Source organism: Phyllopteryx taeniolatus, chromosome 18 (genome assembly GCF_024500385.1).
Source record: "Phyllopteryx taeniolatus isolate TA_2022b chromosome 18, UOR_Ptae_1.2, whole genome shotgun sequence".
Classification (NCBI taxonomy): domain Eukaryota; kingdom Metazoa; phylum Chordata; class Actinopteri; order Syngnathiformes; family Syngnathidae; genus Phyllopteryx; species Phyllopteryx taeniolatus.
This window is the reverse complement of record NC_084519.1, coordinates 7,358,268-7,380,645: the sequence shown is the minus strand read 5'-3', so window position 1 is coordinate 7,380,645 and position 22,378 is coordinate 7,358,268. Positions and strand designations below refer to the sequence as shown.

General features: G+C 41.0%; 1 protein-coding gene across 2 annotated transcripts in view; it reads right to left on the bottom strand.

Moving 5' to 3' along the window:
- ryr3 (ryanodine receptor 3) overlaps window positions 1-22,378 on the bottom strand; it is a 103,769-nt gene that overhangs the window by 6,418 nt on the left and 74,973 nt on the right. Inside the window, exons 56-98 of one of the 2 annotated variants that reach the window (XM_061753090.1) lie at window positions 21,890-21,952; window positions 21,478-21,553; window positions 21,233-21,356; window positions 20,962-21,077; window positions 20,783-20,850; window positions 20,247-20,368; window positions 20,084-20,133; window positions 19,313-19,373; window positions 18,989-19,227; window positions 18,800-18,881; window positions 17,890-18,020; window positions 17,656-17,774; window positions 17,004-17,202; window positions 16,793-16,887; window positions 16,541-16,686; window positions 16,324-16,411; window positions 16,142-16,234; window positions 15,667-15,834; window positions 15,140-15,199; window positions 14,862-14,996; window positions 14,260-14,372; window positions 12,895-13,279; window positions 11,404-11,516; window positions 11,272-11,323; window positions 11,129-11,185; window positions 10,603-10,702; window positions 10,425-10,504; window positions 10,264-10,340; window positions 10,114-10,187; window positions 8,057-8,071; window positions 7,241-7,321; window positions 7,068-7,156; window positions 6,806-6,934; window positions 6,611-6,715; window positions 6,107-6,188; window positions 4,750-6,029; window positions 4,609-4,661; window positions 4,373-4,535; window positions 3,337-3,423; window positions 2,772-2,957; window positions 1,725-1,855; window positions 985-1,027; window positions 465-592 (exon numbers count right to left, since the gene is read on the bottom strand). In XM_061753090.1, the coding sequence (XP_061609074.1) occupies window positions 465-592; window positions 985-1,027; window positions 1,725-1,855; window positions 2,772-2,957; window positions 3,337-3,423; window positions 4,373-4,535; window positions 4,609-4,661; window positions 4,750-6,029; window positions 6,107-6,188; window positions 6,611-6,715; window positions 6,806-6,934; window positions 7,068-7,156; window positions 7,241-7,321; window positions 8,057-8,071; window positions 10,114-10,187; window positions 10,264-10,340; window positions 10,425-10,504; window positions 10,603-10,702; window positions 11,129-11,185; window positions 11,272-11,323; window positions 11,404-11,516; window positions 12,895-13,279; window positions 14,260-14,372; window positions 14,862-14,996; window positions 15,140-15,199; window positions 15,667-15,834; window positions 16,142-16,234; window positions 16,324-16,411; window positions 16,541-16,686; window positions 16,793-16,887; window positions 17,004-17,202; window positions 17,656-17,774; window positions 17,890-18,020; window positions 18,800-18,881; window positions 18,989-19,227; window positions 19,313-19,373; window positions 20,084-20,133; window positions 20,247-20,368; window positions 20,783-20,850; window positions 20,962-21,077; window positions 21,233-21,356; window positions 21,478-21,553; window positions 21,890-21,952 (5,858 nt within the window). Of the gene's footprint in view, window positions 1-464; window positions 593-984; window positions 1,028-1,724; window positions 1,856-2,771; window positions 2,958-3,336; window positions 3,424-4,372; window positions 4,536-4,608; window positions 4,662-4,749; window positions 6,030-6,106; window positions 6,189-6,610; window positions 6,716-6,805; window positions 6,935-7,067; window positions 7,157-7,240; window positions 7,322-8,056; window positions 8,072-10,113; window positions 10,188-10,263; window positions 10,341-10,424; window positions 10,505-10,602; window positions 10,703-11,128; window positions 11,186-11,271; window positions 11,324-11,403; window positions 11,517-12,894; window positions 13,280-13,917; window positions 14,018-14,259; window positions 14,373-14,861; window positions 14,997-15,139; window positions 15,200-15,666; window positions 15,835-16,141; window positions 16,235-16,323; window positions 16,412-16,540; window positions 16,687-16,792; window positions 16,888-17,003; window positions 17,203-17,655; window positions 17,775-17,889; window positions 18,021-18,799; window positions 18,882-18,988; window positions 19,228-19,312; window positions 19,374-20,083; window positions 20,134-20,246; window positions 20,369-20,782; window positions 20,851-20,961; window positions 21,078-21,232; window positions 21,357-21,477; window positions 21,554-21,889; window positions 21,953-22,378 lie in introns of both variants that reach the window. The other variant, XM_061753089.1, reaches the window with a different exon arrangement.

Genomic DNA, 22,378 nt, shown 5'->3' with positions numbered 1-22,378 from the left:
AAGTAACAAAAATAAAGCATTTTACTATGCTTGTACAGTAAAAGTATCTGGTTTATTATTTTTGGTGTAAAAAAAAAAAAATAGTGTAAGAACAGCAGTAAAGAGCAACAACAAATTAATCAGACAGAAACACGAAAATAACTTAGAATATACAAAAATAGAGTATGCCAACGAAATACTTAAATAACGAGGTAACTGAACAGAGGTACGTGAAACAAGGTGGCACAAATGGTTTACAAAAAAAGAAATAATGAAGATGAATAATTAGGTCTTAAAACTATGTAAAAATGTATAAATGCTTTAGTAAAAAAGAAACGTGTAATCAAACTTAACTACGTTAATCTAAACATTTGCACGTTTGCTGCTCGAGTGTCAAAAGCCTCGCCAGTTGAAGTGTGTTTTAATACATACATCAGCATACAATAAAACATCTCAATCCGTGAGCCAAGCAGCTGTGCTCTCACCAGGAGAGCAGTGAAGCTTCCTTCTCTACCGTCTCCACTGTGGGGTCAAAGTCCAGAGCACTTTTATCCAGGCCTAAGAGCTCGGCGATGCGCTCGGCTCCGTATAAGTCCCCGTATTTGTTGATCACCTACACACACACACACACACACGCACATAGAGGGAGATGAAGCGGTCCAATATGTTTGACAAAGATTTTTCCCTTAAAATGTCATTAGTGTCATCCTCAACAGAACACACAAACAACATCACCCACTCTGCATACTTAGGAAACATCAATCGCCTTAATGCGATTATTTTAGTTATTTTTATGTTATTTCTTTTAACTGTGTTTGTACAGTGACCCTAAGTGGCTTGAAAGGCACCTATCAATAGAATGAAGTGTTATTATTAATAACAATTCTTATGCGGGTGGATAAACACCAGGAACAGAGAAGATATTTTGCGTTCGCGTGAACAGAAGTAATATACTGTAGGTACTCATACAATACATGATGGTAGTATGATGAGGTTTACACTCACCTTACGCTTGATAAACTTGTCCCAGTAGTTGCTGGGAAAGGAACTATAATAGAAGTAGAAAAAAACAAAACAACTAACTTGTGATTTACAGATTAAAATCCTTATGGTGAAAGTTTTAGTGAGTTAAAATGTTGCACCGATGCATACTACCACAGTTCCACCAATTACCACCTTATTAATCATTTGTCAGTCTATTATTTGAGAATGTTACATGACATCAAGATGTTGTACAGTATTTGTATCATTATAATAGAATGTGTGCAGGATGAAGTGTAAAAAAATCTCTTACTTGAGTAATTAAGGAATTGATGAGCTATGTACTCAATCGTTACTCAGGACCTTGCATTTGTGTATTTCTGGTCCCCTGTTCATTTTACTAAGTTCAGTTCAATAAACCTTCAATAAACTATGGCTACGCGGTTTATTGAAACAAAACTGGATACGCAGACTCAGCGAAACGACAATATGGAAGTCACGTCCGTCAGATCATGTATAGCGCAAGAAGTTTATTTAGATAGGGATACTAACACTGTTGGATAAAGTGTTTACTAAACGACCAGATTTAAAAACCAACCAAACAAACAAATAAAAAAAGTTGAACACCTACTCCTCATTTTGTAATATTTGTTTTTTTTAAATATTTCTTTTTTTGTAATAAATTTGATAAATTGTCAAGAGACTTTATGGACAACCTGTCTGTTCCGAAGAGGCCACTAGTGACAAAATGTGGTTTGACTCACGGGGTGTTGATGACAAGTCGATCCCACTGACCCTTGATGTCCTCATCAGACGGTTGCTCGGTGATGTAAAGCCCATCGAATTCCAGCTTCCTGGCTATCTCCTTCTCTCGCTTGAACACCACTAAAGGAACCTTAAGTTTACACAATAGGGGTCACAAAAACCAAACACTTAGGGCCAGAGCTATATTAAAGGTTCACGCAAACAGATGTGACAGCTGATCTACTGACCGGGCACACCCAGGACTGCGTATGCCAACGGCGCAAAATGGGAGGAGTAAATGCCAACCGATTAATCTAGCACCCGCAATGTGATTTATCAAACTTGAGACAAAATGAGAGGCGGCGTTGAAAACGCATCTTTAGCGCTCGATTCAATATTTTGGAAATGGAGGAAAAAAAAAATATTAAGGATGCTTCTAATTGACCTACGGCTGACTTGAAGCCAGTCACAAAAAGAAGTCCATCCATATCAGTTATGACAAAACTCCGTTCAACTCTGCGTTTCATTGTGTCGGGGTCATTTTAACGCACTGTATGGCAAAGCAGTTTGAGTTTGAAACGCAATGTTACACAGGATGGGCCAATACATCCAATTGCCACGCGCCCGGGGCGAGGTAAATCAAACAATACATGGCTTTTATGCGATTGCTGGCTTCCCCCAAATGATCAGATTGATAGATTTCTTGTTTGTAACTCCCTAAAAGGTTTGTATGCCTCTTTCACTTCCAATTCCATCACTTCAAACTTTTTTGCTTGTGGTGCTCTCCCAAATCTTCCGTGGTAGAAAGCATCACAGCTACCTAAAGTGCACAACCCTCTTAAAAATGGAAGTCTGCATCACTTTTACACCTGTTACCAAAAGCATGTGCAATCTGTTAAAATAAGTGAAGAATCTTAGGAAAAGATCGCAATCAGATCATGCACAACACGCCCGCAAACAGCGCGCACTATACTGTATCTTAGAGTGAACATGCAATCTAGCTCCCGCGAGGAAAGAAAGTCAGGCTTCGGCTTCTCTCAGAAATGATGCTTTGTGAAGATGCTCACCTTCAGACAGTAGTATCCCACCAAACACACCAGCGAGATGACGGTGTGCAATATGGCCAGGAAGCGCAGGGTTGGCAACATGTAGCCGGTACTCTCTTGGAGAACAAACTCATCCATGTCAAAGAGCGTGTCCTCGTCATCCTCCTCCCAGTGTTTTTCACCATCTCCCCCCTCCTCTGCAGTAACCTAAATTTGAAAATATGTATTAAACTTGTCAATGATATTGATAATATTCTTCTCAAACAAAGTGAGAAGTATTTTTATTATTTTGCCCCTTCCAAAGTAGATAAATGTGGTAACCGTGGTGTAAAAGAACAGCTGTCAATATGATGCAGTGCACCTTCTACATCAATGCAATCTGCAACCACAATAATAAACATACCACATTGTTAAATGAATGCATCTCTTACTGTGTCCATCAAAACTGAGCATTATTATCTTTGTAAAGACACATTCTTTTTTTTCTTCTTTTATACAGCTCCTGTCCAGGTTGTTGGTGCATGTGTACGGTTAACTTTTTGTTAGGTGTCAAGTGATGCGAAGGTTTTGTTGCTGTTGTGTTTACCTTGTAGAAGAGCAGAATGAAGTTGATGGCAAAACACACAAACAGAGCCAGGAAACGCAGATTGTAGAAGTTGCGAGCCAGATAATTCTGTCCAGAATACAGATGAAAACAAACATGAGAGACACTGCGACATTTTAAAAATACAAAATGGTCGTATGTAACAATGCCCTCAAGAACCACTCACAAAAAAAGTATTAAAAAGTAAGCCAGGAAAGTCTTTCCTCATTTTCCAAAGGACTATAAATCCAATATTTGTACTTTTTTTTTTGGAAAAAAATACATCTTTGACATCAGTTATCAGTGCATCCTCAATAGTTAATATGCCACGGTTATGACGATTCTAATTGCCCAATAAACAACCAGCAGTAAATTCCTGTACATCACCCATGTGGCATTGGCATTGGCTTATTCAAAATAGGTCTTCATAGTACTTTTTTTTGTCAATGGAAAGGAGAGCTATGGCAAGCCGAGTATGTACCGCAAGATGGAAAACGAACATGCTAGTAAGTGCTTTGATGTGTACATTGCCTTTGAAATAAATCCAGGAAAGGGTCCTTGCGGCGGCACGGTGGACGACTGGTTAGAGCGTCAGCCTCACAGTTCTGAGGAGCGGGGTTCTATCCCCGCTCCCGCCTGTGTGGAGTTTGCATGTTCTCCCCGTGCCTGCGTGGGTTTTCTCCGGGCACTCCGGTTTCCTCCCACATCCCAAAAACATGCATGAATTGGGGACTCTAAATTGCCCGTAGGTATGAATGTGAGTGCGAATGTTGTTTCTTTGTATGTGCCCTGCGATTGGCTGGCAACCAGTTCAGGGTGTACCCCGCCTCCTGCCCGAAGATAGCTGGGATAGGCTCCAGCACGCCCGCGACCCTAGTGAGGAGAAGCGGCTCAGAAAATGGATGGATGGAGGGTCCTTGCATGAATGCTTCTCTCAACATTATTGCAATGAATAAGGTGATTCTATGAAGAAGACTGTTTGAAACATTCATGCTACGCTGTGTACTGTGGTGACTAAATATGTCATTTGGCGTCTTACCAGCATTTTGGTCAGATAGACATCAAGCGTGGAAAAAACATTGGACATGAAGGCCGGAGAAGCTTCCTTGGCTCGACTTGATTTGGCTTTGGGCTTTTCCTCGGTTGCTGGCTCCTTGGCTTCCTCTTTCTTTGGTTGGTCCTCCTTCTCCTTGTTCTCCGTGCTATACATGTCATTGCTGTTATAATATGACACTATTTTGTACTTTACACATACTTTCTTACTTAAATACTCACTCTGCTTTCTCAGGTTCACTCTCAGGGGATTCATCAGCCTTGGCAGCAGCTTTCTGCATCACAGAGAAAAATGTACTCAGCAGAGCTATTGATTGATCTGATTTAAACGGAAAGTGTTTATTTCAGAAAGTGTCAACAAACCTTATGGTCCGTGGTGGAAGTCTCACCGTTGAGTTCAGAAACATCCCCCAAGCCGTGCTCCACAAGCTTTCCGCCTTCCCTCTTGGGCACGTTCAGCATCTCCAACATAGTGTCAACCTCAGCTATGTCCGCCGCTGGAACCACAGTCGTGTCAGAACTTCCCGAAGACTCCATGGCCTCTAATTTCTCTCCTTCAATGGCATCTCCGTGGATGCCAAACTGAGTTGGATCAGGCATATTTCCGAGGATATCCGTCACCTTCATGTTCTTGGCACCTTCGACCAAGCCGCCGCCAAACATGGAAGACCAGATGACGTGGAAGAAACCAAATATGAGGTTACTGATTCCTTTAAAGAAGCCAGCTAACAGCATCCAGAAGAACGAGAAGAAGCATGTGATCATCTCTTTTATGCTCAGCTTCTTCAGTTTCCAGAGCTTCCTGCGGATGTTTTTAACAGAAACAATTTGGCGTACGTGACGCAACCTCTTCCTGACTGAGCTGCATGCAGAAGTGAAAGCAGAGGAAGACTCTGAGGAGCCCTCTTTGCCAGCCAGTTCATCTAGGATGGTGAATACCTCCTCCTCTTCCTCCTCCTCCAGTTGCTCCACAGCATCATGTTCAGAGATCTGCGAGGCCAACTGCATCTCAAAAATGGTGTCCTCACAGAAATTGACAAACATCTCCATCTTCTCGCTCTCGCCGCCCTCATTGACTACGTCGAAGATGAACTGCCGTTTGGACTCCTTGACTTGCGGCTTCTCCCACTGCTCTCGGCTGGACTCGCTGATCTCAAAGTACACCCTCTCGATGCGTTTTGCACTACCGTTGATTTCGATACGCCCGAGGTAAGGCTCGAAATAGCTCAGCACGCTCTCGGCCAGATCCAAGAAGGTGGCGAGCCGGGTGTCGTGTGGCATGTGCTCGGACAGATTCGTCAGCCATACGGCCACGTTGAAGCCGATGTCTTTGGCGGGTTCATGGAATCGCTCTACAAACTCCTTGTAGTTGAACATATCGTTTTCGTCGGCCTCCGCACAAGAGAGGAGGAAGTCGATCTCCGATTGGTTGTACTGCTTTTGGCTCTCCATCGATTTCTGGAACTCTTTCTTTGAAATGACACCCTTGCACTCGGGGTCGTACTCCTTGAAATTTTCTGACGTTGTCAGGTCCTTCAGCTTGAGGAACATGTCGAAGAATTTCAGGATCATCTCAACGTTGTTAGAAGACTCCATGAGGGTGTCAACCATCTGCTTCCCGATCGTTCCATTCACAACGTTGCCTAGGAAGGGAACACACGTTTGCGTAAACTGTACCACCTAACGATCAATTCAGTCCATAAGAGTGTCAATCCGTTACCTTCTAGCAGAGACAGCAGCATGACAACCATATCCTTCTGCAAATCCATCAGCTCCTTCAGCAGTTCAATCTGACTGGCATCCTACAAGGGACATATAGAACATGCCTTAGAAGTATACTCAAAAGAAAGAACACAGCTATTCCAAGAGCACAGACCTGTAAGACATTGATATACAGTACAAACTCCGAAGTTGAATGGCCCTGATGTTGTACAATTTGCCAAAGTGTTCAGCTAAAGCAGGACAAAACTTTGTCATGCACGAGGTCACGAGATCTCAATTCAACGAAGCTTTAACCTTTGTTTTGTCTTCTTTCAACACACATTTCTTAAAATGTGTGTCTTCTTACGTTCTTCCCTCAACAAGGGAAGAACGTAAGAAGGGAAGAAGAAGGAATATACACCAAAGGTTTTCTAAACTAAGTGAACTCACATTCAAAGCAGCAAGACTCCAAACAACAGAAACAACTATTGTTTGGGTAAATAATAAGATTGTTGTTGAGTACCTGAGACAGTTTCATCTGCATGTTGGCAAAAACATGCAAGAAGCCCACAACTGCATCCCACAGTCTGCTGTGAGCGAGACTCTGCTGGTTTCCAATACAAGGGCCCTGGAAGAGGAACAAGATAAATATCACATACCATTCATCATGATAGTGAAGGGATACTTATTGCAGATTACATTGCTTAGTATTTGTTACCTGGATATATTCAGTCAGTGAGTTGAATATCTGCTTGGCCACAGACAATGCTTTGGAGAAGTTAACTTTTCCAGTCTCATCAATGATATCTTTGCCAGAGTAGTACCAGTAAAAGTCACTGATCGATTCCTAAACACGAAGAGGACATTAGTGCATCAGGAAAATAACGCTGCACGTACACAACACTTATTTTTTTACAACGATAATGGAGATACCTGTACTGGTACATCTGTTTACATTTACATTTGTGCTCTAAACCCACCTGAAGGCGGAGCAAGTAGTCAACAGTGCTGATAATAATGTTGACCGTGGTTGTGTTTCCAGTTTGTGTTCTCAGGAAGTTCTGGAACTCTAATGGGAAGCGATATGTATTATATTTTTAATTGACTTACTTAGAAAAAGCAAGGCTCCAAAACGTTGATCAATTCAACTCACCCCCATTGTGCCCCTCGCACAGAAGTTGCAAAAACCGGAACAAATCTTTTGTAAACTCATCATTCAGTAACACCTTAGAACCTTTTGAAAGAACAGATGGTGTGAATAAGTTGTCTTTTAACTTGAACATCATTTCTAATTTTTATGAATCTAACTCCTGAGAAGCGATGCTTACAAAGCAAGCAGCAGAGGTTACATGTTCAAAAAATATTTAACGCTTAGTGGCCTTTAGATTGCAGGTTAAAAACTGAATCCAAAGTAATACAATCTGTTTACATGACTTAGAATGAAACACTACAACATTTCCATAAGCGAGAGAAGTCTGATAACTTTCACATGCAGGCCTTGATAGGGTTTGATGAAGGATTCATCTTTTCACATAAGAGCTGAGAACACACAAAGACACAAAGATACAAACATTCACTTTAAATTCAGATCAGATAATCCAGCCAACAAAGTTAATGTATATAGTTATACAGTATAAAAAAAAGATACATTTCATAAAGCAGATATAGCCATCTTGGTGAAATAGGCCCGAAGTCCAAAAGCAAGATAAAACTTTGCTTAAGCTAGGGAAAAGCGCAAATCATTCGGTTTAACCCATTCTTATAATTAAGGACAATTAAGCTGTTTGCTGTCGTAAAAAAAAGAAAAGAAAAAAAGGAATGGGAACAGAAATAACACATAGGTTAAGCAATGGCATCTGAGCATCAATCATTCGACATGCATTAGGTGAGTATAGGAAGTGGTAAAGCATTATGGAGACATTCATTTGGAAGCATAAGCATATGAAGATGCGCTTAATTAGTTATTTACCCCGCTCGGTGTGGACTGCCATCGATGTTTTTTTTTTTTTTTTTTTTTTAAATGAGAAGAAAGAGACAAACAATACATGAAGACATGTAAAAGAGAGGACAGTGAATTACAATACACACAAGTATGAAGAATTCATTGGAGGAACACCAGCCATGCAGTTAAAACCTACTTGTGGAAAACCTGTTTATGAATTGTGCAACCAGTTCAATCACAATAGAAGAAATTGTCATCATAACAGTGACACAAGGTAGTAACAGTGAATTGCTAAAGGGGGGAAGACAAAATAATGAAAGACTCAAATAGTTAGATGTAAAAACAAGTGTGTTGTAAGTTGGAGAGAAAAGTAAGGTAATTCTGGTAAAGTAACCTTTTTTGTGTTTTAAGACCAATTTTTATGGTTTAAGACCAATTAGTTCCACTTTATAACACCTCCTCCTTCTACTGGATCATGGTCACAGCAGACTCATGCAATGAAAACCTATTTTGGCCACCTGCATCCACAAGGTCATTTTTTTTAGGTTACCACCAAACATTCAAGAATAGTGATTTTTTTTTAAAAACAATTTTAAACAAAGGCACTGATGTTTACACCAGAAAGCAAGGCAAGGCCTCGCCATCACTATCATGGGTGAGTTTTCAAACCTAATCTAACCTCTATAAAGGATATGTCAATCAGCACCAGCAGTAGTTCACTTCCCAGCAATGTCACCAGGTAACCAACTCCACTCCCATGCTTCCCTGTTCGAGAACCATTTTCTCAGAATTCTCTCCACAGGTTTGCGTCAGCGATCAGTCATGTCAAATTCCTAGTGTTTCTTAGAGAGTTAGAGTAAGGATTGTTGTGCTTAGGTAGCCAACATGAAAACCTCAACAATGCAAACTTTAAACACAATCAACAGACAGTAATGTTGAGTCCTTGTCAATCAACCAGGCGGCGTGGTGCTGAGGGTAAGTGTGCGCACTGCAACCAGAGGGTCATCGATTTGCCTGAGAGTACGTCGTCGTTGTGTCCCTGGCCAAGACACTTAACCCACATTGCCTAAAAATGAATGTGGTTGGATGTTTGGCGGTGGTCAGAGGGGCCGTAGGCGCAGAATGGCAGCCACGCTTCCGTCAGACTGCCCCAGGGCAGCTGTGACTAAACAAGTAGCTTACCACCACTAGGGTGTGACTGTGGAGTGAATGAATAATGTGATCCATTGTAAAGCATCTTTGAATGCCTTAAAAGCACTAAATAAGTCATATGCATGATTATTATTACCCACCCCTATAATGAATAAATCTTTCCAGACAGGGTCGTAGACCTGACCACACCTGGACAGTATCACACTTGATCAGAGCTAATGTTTATTTTTGCCATTCAACTACTAGCACTACAATACACTACCTAAGTTTAGATATGATCAAACTGTGGGTTTGTCCATCATTGGTCACAACTTTAGTCCGCTTCTCTTTAGTAGCCATATATTCACCTATCCAACCATCACATCCTGAAGCTGACGCTGGACTGATCACCAGTCCATCGCAAAACAGACCTGAGAAGCACGCCTGGTATTCTCAGGTGGTCTCACATCCAAATACTTGGCAGGTCCGACTTCGTTTAGCTTCTAAGATCAGACCAGATTGGGCATTCTTAAGTGAACGCCTAGTATCATACCTATTTACAATGGGCGATTCCAACTTCATCTAGTTGGTCAAGGTCAGTGCGGAGAGTCACCCATACTTGAAGGGTAACGGCGGTATCCGTGGTCAATTTATAACTACAATGTCATTCAATCCAGCTCTCCACCAAAGCCCAACTGTTTCAAGCGAAAACCATGGATGGTTCCACTGATTTCATAGTGACTCAAATGGTAAAAAATAAAATTCCAGTGTCCACACCTTTAGTCCGATCATTTATGCCAACCCTCTGCAAAGCTACATGAAAATCACTTTTGTATTTTTGGGGTAATTATACTGACTGTAATGTATCCTATTATTTAAAACCGCATACGACCAATATTAGGAAGCGAATACACTTGAAAACTGCATTTTAAATGACATCTATTCTGACTTACTTGAACCTTCTTCTGTCACCATGCCGAGTCCTTCTGCCTTATTCTGCCTCTCAAATGCATTCAAGTCCAAGACACTAGCAAAAACAAATTCAGTTATACACGGAAGAGTTTTTTTTTTTTCATTGCATGAATAATAAAACACATCTATACCTGCATGACTGCATCAGTCCTGAGAGGCTTTTGAAAAAGCCTGCATCCCTTTTCTCTTTCAAGTAATCCAGCATTTTCTGGGGAAAAGGTCAAAATGAATCCAGTTATAGCAAGACTGCGACTCATACAATGTGTATGCCAATACATATCTAGACACTTACTTGCTGAACTTGCACATTGCCGCCATTTAATATGGAAATGCCGAGTTTGAGGGTGCAAGTCACCATGGGGCCTAGGTGTCCTGATGAAAGGTAAGATGTGGATTTTTGTCAGATAAGCAACTGTAAAAGAAACGCACATTTCTTTTACAAAAAAAAACAAACCGTGTGCAATGTTTACCTTTACTAGCACTAATCATCTGCAACACCATCTCAGCCGCACCACGAGCATGCAGCCTAGCCTGCTGATACAAGATCTTCTGCTTTTCCATCTCCTTTTCCTGAACGCCAGTAGACAGACACATATAGGCAGATGCACTAACTGCTAAAAGGACATTTTTGCAAGTTGTGTAGGGCAGTATTTCCCAACCGTCATTTTGAGCTTAGGCACATATTCTGTGTTGGACTGTATATATCAGGAAATAATGAGGATCTCATCTCAATGTACTCACAAATGTACTTAGTGTGAAATCTGGTTTTTGAACATAACGTTGTTATTCCGTTGTATGAATGGCAACAGTTGGGTACACAGGTTACTTGTACATTGTAGCATCTAGTGGAAAAGCATGTATTCATTGTTTTGCCTGTCACTAAACATTGCTGGCATAGATGAAAAAAATAATTATTTGCCGTTATAATTTTCAGACCAATTAAATTGGGTAATTTCCGGCAGGACATCTGATAATCACATAGGCTAAGGCATGTACCTCAAATGTCTTCTCTTTCTCTTCTTCCTCCTCTTCTTCCTCATCCTCTGTACAGCTCTAAAAATACAAAGACGGACATTCAATACCTGTTCATCAAGTTTTGTCTGATTACTTTATGGAGTAATTGAATATAAGAGGCCGACCTTTGCCATCATGTCAGCATACGCGATATACAATGGATCTTCTTCCAAGTGACTGAAAAAAAGAGAGGTTAGAAAAAAAACAATCATTGCAACATTGACGTTCTGCAATGTTGATTTATTCCACTACAACACCTTCTTTCCGTCAGAGCATTGTGGCTAAAATGGAGGATGAGTTGGTGTAGAGGGTCTGGCTGGACTTCAGCCACCTCTTCTTCATCCTCCTCCACTATCTTCATGGGGGTTTTCTGCAGTGCAAAAGGTGTGAACAATGAGCTCTGGCATAATTATAACTCGCCGCTAATCATTCTTTTTACCCTATTACCTCCTCCATTAATCAGCGTGTTCAATGTAGGACAATTGAACACTGAAATGACTCATGCAGATGCAATTTGTCATGTTTCGATGAATTGTGGGAAGGACAAGATGAGTAAAGAGGGGTTTACAAACACATGCATGTTATAGCAAACAGCCATCCGGTGATTTTGAACATGAAAAATTAACTCGACAATGTCCCAGATCGCCAAGAGTTTAAACTAACTGAAAAACAATTAGAAGGGCAGTCTAACCCGAACAAACCTAAAATGGATCTGCATCTGATTGTGTGATTCCAACACTTCCCGCCTGTACCTGTGAGGACTTCGGTCGCAGTTCAGCACCCGTGGATTCACCTACTCAATTATTTTTATTTTTTTCAGAATTAAAAAAAAACATTTTTCATTTTTTTAATCTTAAAAAAAAAACAAAGAAAAGAAAAAGATACCTTTAATTTTTTCCCCAGATGCAATTATGATAGACAATTATTTGCAGATTTTCGCTTCAGCACGTTTGCTTGCACCATCACGTCATAATACAACACTATTACAGCAACCTTTTGGATTTGTTGGTTATTCCGAGTAGTGCTTATTTTGATTTTTTTTTTAGTCTGCAAGTTGGCAGTTGTCATTAACAACTCTCAGGGGTAACGATTAATACACACGAACTGTATGCCATGCGTACATGCTTTTGCCTGAGCCAGCCTACATTGGACGCTGACTTTGTGAATGAATTCGTCTTTCTGTTTTACTGTTAGAGGAGTGATTGTATGGATTGTGCACAGGCCCGCATTTTCCAACCGTGCTAGGGTCAGGGAAGCGTACCGTACTTCAGCATGGATCGGAGTACTCAAACAGGACTAAAGGCAAGTGTATCCAAAGCCGGTATGAATGAGTGCACCCGTAGAATAATGCATTAATCAATGAGATGTTGACATAAGTGTGGGGAAAAAAAACAATAACTAAAGGATTTGTCTTTCCCATGCCTCAGCCCGAAAGTAATCTTTTCCACATTCATATTAGCAAATGAAAACACTACTTTGTGGAGATGACTCGTAATGTGTTGACAAATCTCTGGAGTCTTGATAAACGTACTACACAATTAGCATTTGAATGTGTTTGAATGTGAAATGTAATCTTCACATGACGGCGCGAGCATGCCACTGACGTCACGTCCACAGAACCTACTGTACCACCACCTTCACGCTACAGACTTACAGAGAACAGCCAAAGGACAACTGATGGGTTGGATCCAGATCTGACAGCCAACAACATGGAGCAACGACGGTGTCTAGCGAGCGGCCCTCCTTACCACTGCTGTCAGAATGGTATAGCCTGGTTTTCTAGAGCTGTGAGCGCCAGAGCTGGCTCTGTGCCTCCTGAGTCGATCATGCAGTCTTTGACCTCGAACGGATCTCTGTTTGAAGGGTTTCGTACACCTAGAACGGGGTGCCCCCGATGCTTTGGGCGAAGTCCCCGCCCGTGTGCGCTCCCAAGACTCAACGGGCACAGAGCTAAAGAGGCGATCGGCGGGCAGGACTGGCAGAGGGGTGCCAACGCAGGGCACACGGGACACGGGCGAGGGCTGCCCAGTACTTACTGCCAGATCCTGAACTAGCTTTTCCTCAAAGGAGTACTCCTCTGCCTCTATCCATATTCTCTGATAGGCTGGGATGAAGAGGTTGATAGCACGATGCCTGGGGAAGGGGGAGGCATTGGGGAGGAATGGAGGGGAGTGGGGGAAGGAGGTAAAGTGGCATTAGGGTGGGTTCTGGTGAGTTTTAGGATGTGACAGGAAGGAGCGATGTAAAGGGGAGGAAGAGGTTCCGCAACAGTGCATCTCAGACAGGGTGGGGTGGTATCCACTGGCTTTTCTGACTGGTCACATGTGGTCAATACATTGAAAAGAAAAAAAATAATCTGATTGAAAAAGAAAATCCAGGAACATACAAATTGCCAGACGCAACTTTAGGAACGCTGTCATTAATGTGATCCAAAACAAGATAACTAAAAACGAAAACTAAAAATCAAGGTCTGAAGACTACAATAATCTCTCTCATCCTCTATTTATAATATATAGCCTACATTTATATTGCAATAATCAAATATTACTTTATGAGGCTACTAACTAATGTGACTTGGATTTAATTTTCATTTGACTTGAATTCCTTCAAGGGAACTTTCTTGATACATTTCTGACACATTCTCGTTGACCAATCAGAACCAACAGTGCTGAAAGAATCGGTTGCTTGGTGCACATCTGTCGACAGCCTGGTGGATGAAGGGGAAGAGGGGGTTGAACAGATGAAACATTCGCCTCGTAGTTTCACTTTACCGTCAGCAGCGAGAACAAGCGGTCAAAGCTGTAGGCTTTGAATGCCCTTTCCAGCCAAACCTCCCGATAGCCATTCAGGAAGTAATTATTATTTTTGTATCTGAGGGAGGGATGAGGTAGTATTGTGCAAGAAAACAACACAGAGGAGATCATGTCATTAGGGAGGTGATGAGGGTTTACATGGCCACACAATGTCCAATCCCCCACCACTACTAGTTGGGGATTGCTTGTTATTTAAAGTTAGCCTAAGAAGAAACAAAATCTTCACTTGAATGGGTTTAATAATGAATGTCAATATTGAAATTGCATACATTGTTGATTCTTTTAAGCAAGGAGATTTACCTAGGAAGATTGTAAAGGGGGGCCATACGGAAGCAGGCCACCACAGCCCGTTTGCGTTGTTTGGACAGCAGCTTCTGCCACACACACTTCTTATTCCTTAAAGGCTGCTCCACCTGGACAGCAAAAAAACAACAAAAATCTTTCTAATGCTCACAAAGTGGTTTTCTTTTGGGTTTTGACGAAATAAATGTACTACTTATACACCCAGATGGAGTATTAGGATTACTACCTTCACAAAGATGACAAAACTGTGTTATAAATAACGGAACCCATAGTTATAAAATTTCCCAAGTTATTTTTTAACTTAGTGTTAATCAAATCAATAAGAAATACCAATGTGCTTCCTAAAATGTTTTGATTGTTTTCCCAAAAGTTTCAAATATGACTTCTTAGCCAACTATGCTCTTAGGCTAACGATATAATGTACTGTAAGTGCAGTTCTACACCACTGTAAATGACCACCGTATTTTTAATACTGTTCCCAGTGTCAATTCAAACTTAGAATTATCTTTAAAAAGGCTTGTACTTAGCTGTGCATAATGTTGTGTGTTTTCAACGCGCCTGAGCTTAAATATGTTTTTTCTTTTCTTTTTTTGTATCACCTGTTCCAGATGGAAAACTGCAGCCGAGATGTTCTGAACCCGATCCACTGTGTGTTCTGGGTTAACTGGCTCACCACTCTTCATCGTGACGTCTTTGTAGAGGTTCAACTGCCACTGGACTGCGGGGTCATCAGACTACAACAACATAGGCCGCAAGTCATTATGAAGGTAGAACGTTCGACACAGCACAGATCCAGTATTGGATCTTATTGGATTATGGAGGCAGCTCATGAGTGTTATGAATGCAGATTTCAAAAGGATGACTTATGAAAACTTACCTTGTCCTGCAGATGAAGGTTCTGGCGCAAGTGGTCCTTCACCTCATCATCAGTATCTTTCTAAGACCAGAAGAAAATACACTGTAAAACTCGGTATACATATTCAGAAAACTGTATCTGTGTACAGAGTCTTTGGAATTCAAAATTTGCAGCAACAATCAACATCTATTAGTCATTTCAAACTGCTCTAAATTGCTACAGGACTCTGCATCATTTGCACAATTGTCAAAAATAAATAAATAAATAAAGTTGTATCTGCATTACCACATTACTGGTAACCTCTTATTGCTCAGTGACTGTGTTTTTTTAAAAATCTTTATATGTCTCAAAAGTGTTCTGTCAATTGACTATCTGTTGTCGTACTAGAGCGCCTCCAACTACTGGAGAGAAATTCCTTGTTTTTTTGACATACTTGGCAAATAAAGGTGATTCTGATAATTGATCTGTACATTGAAAAAGTAGGTACTATAACAACTAGATAAGAGCCCATAAGCAAATTGTGTTAAATGTTAAGAGAGTAAGCCCACCAGACTGTAGCGCATCTTAGCCAAGGAGATGAGCTCCTGGTCTCCTGGGGTGCACATGTTGAGGCCGATGGGCAGCATCTTTTTCAGTGCAGCCACAATCAAAGAGGTGTGGATGGAGTAGTACTCCCCTCGACGACGCTTGTGCTTCCTCTCCTGGTCGCCACCAGACTAAAGTGCGCAAAAGCAGCTTATTATGCCCCTAGTTCAACTATGTAATAGAGTCTCTGTCATGTGCAATAGTTGTTAGTTCATTTGTTTTGTCGGAATTACCCTTTTTTAAACAGCATATCCATCCATTTTTTAAACCGCTTTATCCCCTTTATAGGATGTTGAGTGAGGTAATAATTGATCAAATCTAATTACCAATCCAAGTTACCTATTTGCCTAGCAAATCAAATTGCTTCGGCCAAGACATATAATGCTTTATAAAACTGATACGTCACTGTCTTACTGAGCCATCATGTCACATATTTACCTTGGACATTTTTGTCTCGCCTTCTCCAGTGAGGAAGGCCAAATTATTGATCTCGTTCTGCACGACAAAGTTTTGCTCCTCGCGCTTAAAATTCTGAGGTCAGCAAAGGAAGAAAACGGTTATTAAGCAGTTTTGTCGGGGCATACTGTGATGTTTGCAAAGTTGCTCAATATATGACTTACATGAGACTTGCACCAGAGGATGAAGATATCTGCCACCATCCTGAAGAGTTCTGTGGAGTCTGAATGAGGCTCCTTAAGCCACCTCGACCTGGTCCAGACAAAAAGATGAACCAGAAATAGTAGCGTGCTGATGCTATATTACGTCAATGCAAGATAAAATATGAGTAATATGCATTTGTAAGAGCCGAATAGTGCCTAAATGAACCACGCTTTGTACCTGTTGATGTCTACATAGCGAATGAGCATGGGGTAGAAGGCATAGAGGTCTCGGCAGAGCACAGCAAACTCATCTAAGATAAGAAGCTCTGCCTCCTGATTGTCACTTTTGCCATCAGCCTTCAATAACTCCTCTTCAGACACCACCTACAACATATCATTTATCTCTGTACTCTAAACTTAATGAAAAGAGGCCGCACTGAATCGAAGGTGATGATGAATCAGTACTGCAGTTACTTCCATTTGTTCCTACCTTGACTGTCTTCTTTTTCAGTTTGTCCAGCGTTGGCAAAAAATGGGTTCTCAGCAGATCGGCTCCTGCTTTACTGATAATTGGCTGAGAGTAGACTAGACACAGAGACAATAGAGATTTAGTCTTTCTATGTACATACTGCCTTGGCTTTCTTTAGATTCTTTGTCTGTTCAAAGAATCCACAGGTCTTCCATTTTGCCTAGTGGCTTGCCTGCAATCCTCTTCATCCAGGGGGCATCATCAATGCCCAGGTTGCTGTTGAGGATCTTGAGAATGTTCCCGAGAATGATGCTGAGGTGCTCTGATATCACCATGGTGCAGCACTCACCACTCACAGGAGGGTTTTCTGGACCTTTTCCCCACCAGTAGGACAGGTAGTTGCACAACATGGGCAAGATCACTTCAATCACCTGCAGGAGATCATCGGGAACATAGCAAAATGACATAACAGGGACAAACTTGAATTTCAGATTCAATTAGATGTCTTATGTTCCTGTGGATCCTCTTTACATATTGCCAAGATTCAGATCTGAAACAATGTGATTAGTACCCATTTGGCCAGTTGTCAAATATAGACCTGCAAACATTTGAGTACCACCCACACCACACACCCATGACTGTCACAAGAGTTTGCTTATTTTTAATGTGCAGGGATCTCCACCCCCCCCCCCCCCCCTTATGCTTACATGTATAACTGTAAAGAAATATAAATAAATTGCTTACATATTAATCCCCCAAAACTTTGCCATACATTTTAGCATGCATTACACCTCCCAAAGAACCACTCCAGTAAAATGACATGTTATGTTTGATATTTTCCCAACGTTTGTCGATCTTTCAATATTTAGACAGCCATTTTTGACCTGCGGCATCTCACTGTAGCGTGCACCAGTCTCTGAGACATCGTTGACATCCTTCAGCAGCTTGTCAAGACGAGGCATCTCTGGACACATTTCCTCCACCGTATCAGGCATACTGAGAACTAGAGAGGTAACGCTATCATTTAACATGTTAACGCGAATATGCTGCAGTGCATTATAATATCAAAACAGGAAAATGATAGCGTATTTCTGACAGTATGGAAGTGGGACACTGACTGGCCCTCTCGCGTGGTGTCTTGGTGTTGAAGACGGACAGCGGGTTGTGGGTGTTCAGGTGAGGTTCCAGGAAAGCTACAGGCATGGCGCCCACTAGAGTGGCCAGGCTCTCACCGAGTACTGGCAGATACCTGCGAGCCAACACGGACATAGTGGACAGCTACATTTTTAGACAATGACAGCTCCTTTTAAGATTGATGTTCATATTGTCAAGGCAGACGTTTTTTCTTCTCATATACATATACAGTGAGCCCTTGCTATTTGCGTGTGGGGGGTTGGGACGGGGGCCGAGCCCCGCTACGAATCGCATGAATCCGGACGCGATTGATGCCCGCCGCAAATAGTTTGCAATTGCTTATAAAAGAAAACAGCAGTAAAACAATTTTTGTCTCAAGGAAACTCCTTAACTCACTTTAACATAGCTCCTTGGCATCAAGATGCCACAAGATGGTGCCAAAGCACTACTGTTGTCCAAATGAAGCTCCTCATTTCAATTCAACATAGTTCCTTGGCACAGGCTGATACATTGTTATTACTTTGGCTTGAGCACAAAAAAAGTGAATAGGTGAGTTTTACAGAAGGTTCACTTTAGTGGCACATTTATCCACTCAACTACAGAAAGGACCAATTGAGTCAATTAGCATGCGTTTCTCATTTAGGAGTGAGGCCTTGTGATACAAGTGCTATAGAGATACAGGAGTGAAACTGCAAGAAACTGAAGTCAATTGCAGCTGACTTTTTATTTATTTATTTAGTTATTTTTTTGGTAACAGTTACCACACTTAAAATACACTTGTCGGCAATAGTAACGTATAAGACAGACACACACAAAATAAAAAATGTCAATGTATTTTGACTGAATATTTGTCTTCTTTGAAATCCAAAATACAGTATTGGTAAGGGGTTCTACCTTTCCACGAAGATGTTCTTTCCAGTTCCAAGAGAATAAAAACAAGTCAGGATTCGGTAGCAGGACAGCTGAACGTCATCCACTGAAACACAAATCCAACGTCTAGTTTTTACATAAATAGTGTGTAAGAACACAAAATGAAGAAGAACACACACTGCTTAAATGTTTGACACGGAAAGTGAAACTCACAGAGCAGGTCCACTCCAAACTCATGCGTTCTAATGTGATCAAATAAGGCAGTGAGGATGGGCAGAAGTGCCACGGTCACGTAGTGAATGCTCTGACTGACGCTCTTCATCTGGGCACGCGACTGCATGAACTTCCCCAGTTTGAGCATCTCTAGAAGCTTCTCCAGGTCCTCCGCTGCATTATCAAAGAAGGTCCGAAACCCGGCTTTTACCAGCTCCGTACCTGACTTCATTACTGTTCTGAGAGAAGAATTGTGCAGAGTTATTTGCTGTGCAAACACCAACGTATTTAAAGCTACACTGGAGAACTGTGAAATATGCTTGCCTGGTGTCAAGTGAGTGAGTGAGAATGTGAAGGCAGCTCACCATCATTGAAGAGTCACTTCCTGTGAGAGGAAAATTCCATTAGCAATGGGGTAGGATCCTTTATCCAATGGAGGAAATCATGATTTCTTCTTTTATGTGTTAAACATCAATATTTTTTAGCAAATATTCAGGAGCTCTAAAATTTCTTTCTGGGGCAATACTTCATTGCTCCTTATTGTGGTGCCCCACACATGTACCGGTATAAAAACAACAACTGTATACATGTGTACACTATATAAATATACATTTGTGATTCATTTGTTATAGTTACAGTAAATTATTTAGGTTCACATTCACATGGTTTGACTTCTATTTTGAACTGGTACATATTACATTTGTGTTTCTCAACCTTTATTGAGCCAAAGCAGAAATTTTACATTCGAAAAGCTCAAAAACAAAAATGTCACAAAAGTACATATCCTGAAACGGGTTGCTAATGGAAGAGTATTTCATTGTTCTGTCTGTCTGTAATATGTTTCTGGAATAGATAGATTAACACGACATTATTTACTAATAAATAAGGAATTTTAAGTAAAATAATTACATTTTCCACAGCACACCCTACTCTCATAACAAAGCAATAGCAGTAGGCTAATATATACAGTAAATAGGAGTGGTTGTACCCTGATTCTCATTGTCATTGTGGGCAAAAGATGATGATAATGCCGTCGTATTCTAAATATATGACGAGAAGATGCAAGGCAAAGAGGGTGAAAGAGGATAGCCTTACCAAAGAGAGAAATCCTGTGTCTGACAAGAGCTGCCAGTTTACAGAAAAGGCTGGAAAATACAGAATAAGTGAGACATACAAAGTGCAGCAGGAAGAAAATATAGAGGAGAGTCTTTTCATGCAATGAAATTTGAGAACAAATGGAACATTTACAACATAGTACCTTGTGACCATCTCTTTCTCCTTGTTGGAGGCATAGCCACAGCTGCTCAGGTTCTTGCTGGGTGTGGACAGGAAGTAGAGGCATTGGTTCTTAAAAGCCTGATCTGTCAGCGGGAGCAACACCTGAACACAGCAAATTGTAAAGGGAACGAGACCATAAAACCAAAGATAGAACAAGTTTGTTGCAGGAACATTTTGCACTTGAAATAATTTTCATTGTAAATGTCAATTATTGCAGCTACAACACAGACTGGTGAAAGTAAATGGAGTGAGATCTCACGGACTGGTGAATTTAGCCTGTTAATACATTGAATCATGTCATCATTACACCACTTAAACTTGTCGGAACAGAATACCTTTTCCAAGTCAACATATTTATTTAGTATTTACTATTTTTTGCCAACTGAAATTATTACCAAAAAAAATGACGTACAAAAAATTACCGGCACTTTATAATTGTTGGGAACTTTTGGATTTAGATTTCATTCATTGTGAAATTTCCCCTGCCCCATCCATAATGCGAATGGATTCCCAGACCTTTGCAAAGAACTTGATTTCCTGGTCATGAGGTGATTTGTCAGTCTTCCCGCTCGTGGCCATTGCCTCTGGAAGGAAAGTAGACAATCTTTGTGTTTAGGATAAACGACGCTTAGACTCGTTTGAGCAGGAAATAGCTCCATTCAAGTTTATCGGTATTTAAGAGGTTATAAACTCACCAAGGTGTGCGATAAACTCCTGGGCAGAGTCGACACATTGCAGCAGCCTTTTGAGAAACTTGTATGCAAATCGCTTCTCCATGGATGAAGAGTCCTGCTCCATGTCTTTCAAACCTCTGTGATATGAAACATTAACAGGTGGCAACTGTTCACATCACCAAAGTGATGCAGTAATGCCAAAAACTGAGTTATCCAGGTAAATTACTCACCAGTTAACAAAAACAACGTGTGAAATGAGATAATATTATTAAGTATGATTAATGAGTCAGACCTTGTGATTGCATAGCCGCTTATCTGCAGGAACCTGAAAATCTCCTGGGCCTTCGCTCTGTCTCTGTATTTCTCTTTAGCAGTCAGAGTATCATAGGGTACCAGCAGCGGGTGGCTCCCTCCTCCTGGTGGGACACATTTGTTTCATAATAAACATTATCAAACAATTATTGTATCAAGTATTGTACAATCCCCCAGACACCCCAAAAGGGTAAATAACTATGATATATGATCATGTGATAATACCTTTGCTCATGAGTTCACTTTTCTTCTTCTTGGCCCAGATGTTGTGATAATTTTCTGCAATCACCTCAACCATGCCCTGCACATGACAAAATGTGACAAATTTGACAACTCCAGTTGCGTATGGTACAATTTTACTAACCATATGTCTATCTGTCCAGCAATATGTACAGTATATCTCAATGACAGAAACAGGAATTGTCTTGGCAAGTTGTGGATAGATGATGGATAGTCAAAGTTCTGTCACCGTGACTTCATGACAATTATCATCATCATAGCACGGTTTTAGCTCTCCACTATTCAGTACATGTATGTGATTTTGTGACCAAATTCCTCTAAATAGACTTATGCTGCTAGTAGGTAGCATATCAATATGATGGATCCATGGTTCTAGATAACAGAGGCAAAAACTAACCTGCAGTTCTCTAGACAATGTGAAATTGTGCAGGTCCATTGGAGAAGGAGTGAATCCATTGACCTACAAAATTCAAAAAATGGACAACAGCAACATGAATGATACAAGTTAAATCATTGAAGTTGCCACAATCGTTCTTCATAAAAGGATAAGCCATAGAAGAAAAGTAATTGGAGTAATATGCTCTGACCTCTTTGTTCTGGTCAGAACCCGAGCTGCAGCATTCTGAATGAGCTGCAGCTGTTTCATGCTCTTTTTTGGGAGTCCAGTCAGAAGACCATTACAATAGTCAAGTCTACTTGAGATACAAGCATGGATGAGCTTCGCCTGGTCTGCTTGACACATGCAAGCCTTCACTCCGGATATGTTCTTCAGATGGTAGAAGGCAGTTTTAGTATTTGATTTGATATGACTGTTGAAAGTCAGGTCGGAATCTATCAGTACACCAAGGTTTCAGACTTGGTCTTTGGTTTTTAAAGAGCATGACTC